Source organism: Palaemon carinicauda, chromosome 42, assembly GCF_036898095.1.
Source record: "Palaemon carinicauda isolate YSFRI2023 chromosome 42, ASM3689809v2, whole genome shotgun sequence".
NCBI lineage: Eukaryota > Metazoa > Arthropoda > Malacostraca > Decapoda > Palaemonidae > Palaemon > Palaemon carinicauda.
Window position 1 is genome coordinate 44,785,463 of NC_090766.1, and position 3,227 is coordinate 44,788,689.

The following is a 3,227-nucleotide window of genomic DNA, read 5'->3' on the forward strand; positions in this document are numbered from 1 at the left end:
TTCGTAATTCCTATCACTCAAGAAAAAATCTGAATGCGGAAAATAATCAGGGAAAACGGAAGAAGGAATAGATTTCATAAACCTGGTAAGACCCAAATAGAAGTAATCAGGAACGTACTAATAGATAATGATGACTACAAAAAAGCTACAATAACCAAGTGTGTTGATAAAATACCATCAAGTTGTGGAATGATCTTCCTAATCGGGTAGTTGAATTAGTAGAACTTCAAGAGTTCAAAGTTAGAGAAAATGTTTTTATGTTGACCAGGCTGACACGAGTCTTTTTATAGTTTATATATGACATATCTGTTTTTGACGTTGTTAATAGTTTATATAGGATATATCTGTTTTGACGCTGTTACTGTTTTTAGAATGATATATTGTTAATCTACTCTCATCCTTTATTTATGTCCTTATTTCCTTTCCTCACTGGGCTATTCTTCCCCGTTGGAGCTCTTGGGCTTATAGCATCTTGCTCTTCCAACTAGGGTTGTAGCTTGGCTAGTAATAATAATAATAAAACCACCAAATCTAATAAGATACACGAAGAATGTTGAGGAATTATTATCCTTTCAATCAAACCATGATAGAAAATGTTTGCCGATTACCCTTTGTGGTGATGTCAAAATGTAATTTTTAATTTTTTTATTTACAGTTTTGTGATGTCACATTTGGTGATACCTCAACCCATTTCGAAGGAGTTAATCGTTGGGATGTCACAATGCACCTCTCGTAACATTCATACCACAGCGGGTTTCTTGCGATATCAATCATACCTCATAAGTCAATTATCATTTCTAGTGCTATCAAATCGTCGATATGTCGCAAAATTTTAAAAGATATCAGTCATAGAGGATCTCATCATAATATCAATAGCTGATATAACTCCTCTTTTGCAACACCAAACATCAAGATGGTCCCAAATTGTCCCCTATGACATCATCAATCATGGAAACATCTCTGCAAGAACATCAGTATACGAAAAAATTTTCACATCGGTCGAATATCTTTTATGATGATGGGCAGGTGGTGGGTGGGTGGGTGGGTGGGTGATTCGGTCCACTAGGGTGAAGGACTGGCCTACTGCCAAACCCGTCTGGTCCCCCGAAGAGTGCCACCCACCGACGCATGGATGTGAAGACTTTAAAAATCACCCTGCTACAATATAAAACGCCTCCCAGCACCCCGCCCACAATCACCACTGCTGCTGCTGCTTTTGCTGCTGCTTTTACTGCTGCTGATGCTTTTGCTGCTACTGCTGCCTCTTCCCCACCATTATCCCGAAATAAAGGGGTTGGTCGCCTGATGCGTCCTCTCCAGTGCCTTTTATCATAGGCATCATCTTCCTCCAAAACCTCTTCTCTCCAAGAGCCACATAAAGGCTAGGGTTCGTAATTCCTATCACTCAAGAAAAAATCTGAATGCTGAAAATAATCAGGGAAAACGGAAGGAGGAATAGATTTCATAAACCTGGTAGGACCCAAATAGAAGTAATCAGGAACGTACTAATAGATAATGATGACTACAAAAAAGCTACAATAACCAAGTGTGTTGATAAAATACCATCAAGTTGTGGAATGATCTTCCTAATCCTTTACTCTACCTCGACCAATTCTAACAGGCGAGGGCTAAAACTCGCTAGCCACTCGCTCAAAACACCTGCTCGCTTTTTTTTTTCTTTTACGAGTCAAAGCAAACCCAACCTTCTTCTTTTGCATCTCATTCGAATCTGTTGCTTAACGACTTCGGTTGTCATGCAAATTGGAGGATGGCTATATATTAGTGCAATTTCTTAAATTATATTTCTCTGACTTCGAACTTTATCATCAATGAAAAATTATGGAATTATATTCTGATAATTTTAATCTTAGAAATTAACAAAAGCATATATATATATATATATATATATTGTATATATAATTACATATATATATATATATAATATATATATATAATATATATATATATAAAATATATATATATATATATATATATATATATAAAATCTATCAACATAAAATGGGAGAAGAGGTGCTATGACGGGAGTTACGAATGAAAGCAACAGAGCTAAAGGAACTCTCAATCCTGTGGTCAGTGACTTATTATAAAAAATAAAACTTGTTTGTATTTGTAAAGAAAAAGGTCCGACTTGTCTGATATCTGGAAGAAATTTGCACCTAACCTTATCGGTCTAGTGCAAGTGGCAAAAGGTGATAGACGAGACCGTTAAAAAGGTAACAAAGAAATATAAATATTGTGTTTATACAGCAACACCAGATAAATAATCATCCTATCTTCGTTCACTGGTGTTTGCGTCTTATTGTGACCCACTTTCAGTGCAGCTAAACTCACTTTTTAATGAGAAAGAGACTGACCTTTTTAATGTTACATCGGATGATCAGATGAAAAAAGCAAGAGTATGTATCTTTTTTTTTTCAATACGGTGAACTGTGTATTACAGGTTTCAGAAAGCTAATTAGGGAAACATATAATTGGCTTACAATTACAAAGTTGGGTGTAATCTAAAAACCTATCTGAAGCGAGTGTTTGACTGTGAGTATTGTTAAAAAAAATATATTTTAGATTGGTAGAAATTTTCATTATACAAAGAGTAATTAGATAAAAAAAAAATTCCATTAACATATATACAGTTAATGTGGAGATGTGTGGGCGGCGAAAATGTGTCCCATATATATATATATATATATATATAATAAATTTTGCACATTTAGACGTGTTTTTTCATATTCAAATAAGCCATATATATTTTTGATACATTAATGTCTGGATTCTCTTAACGACCTCGGGATCAGAGCCCCAGGCGAAATCACACAAAGACAAGAGCTTGTGACCGTCTGGAAATCGAACCCTGGTCCGGCAAGCTTGTAGAGACAGTGACTACATATATATATATATATATATATATATATCCCCATACAGTAAGAAGTGTATCCTGAGAATAACAACTGTCAATGCCATATTCATCATTTATCTGTAGAGCATGGATGAACCAGCTTTGCAGTAAAACTTCCACGTACACATAAATAGAGCTATCAGCTGTGTGTTAGTCACACCCTAGACTGACACAAACCACGTCACTGAACACTACATCGCACAAACATATACAGACATTCACGAAAATCTGTATTTATGATTTCTTCGAACGGAAATAAGAAATAGCAAATACCGGCTGCTCTAAAGAGCAGATTATTTCAGATTGCGTTTCA

At 35.4% G+C, this 3,227-nt stretch overlaps 1 protein-coding gene across 1 annotated transcript in view; it reads right to left on the bottom strand.

Annotated features, from left to right (window-relative positions):
* Positions 1–1,010: 1,010 nt before the first annotated feature.
* Positions 1,011–3,227, bottom strand: part of LOC137633132 (uncharacterized) — a gene marked incomplete at its 5' end in the record, with an annotated part of 8,570 nt that continues 6,353 nt past the window's right edge. Inside the window, one exon of the mRNA XM_068365293.1 lies at positions 1,011–1,362. Coding sequence (XP_068221394.1) covers positions 1,011–1,362 — 352 coding nt within the window. The remainder of the gene's footprint in view (positions 1,363–3,227) is intronic.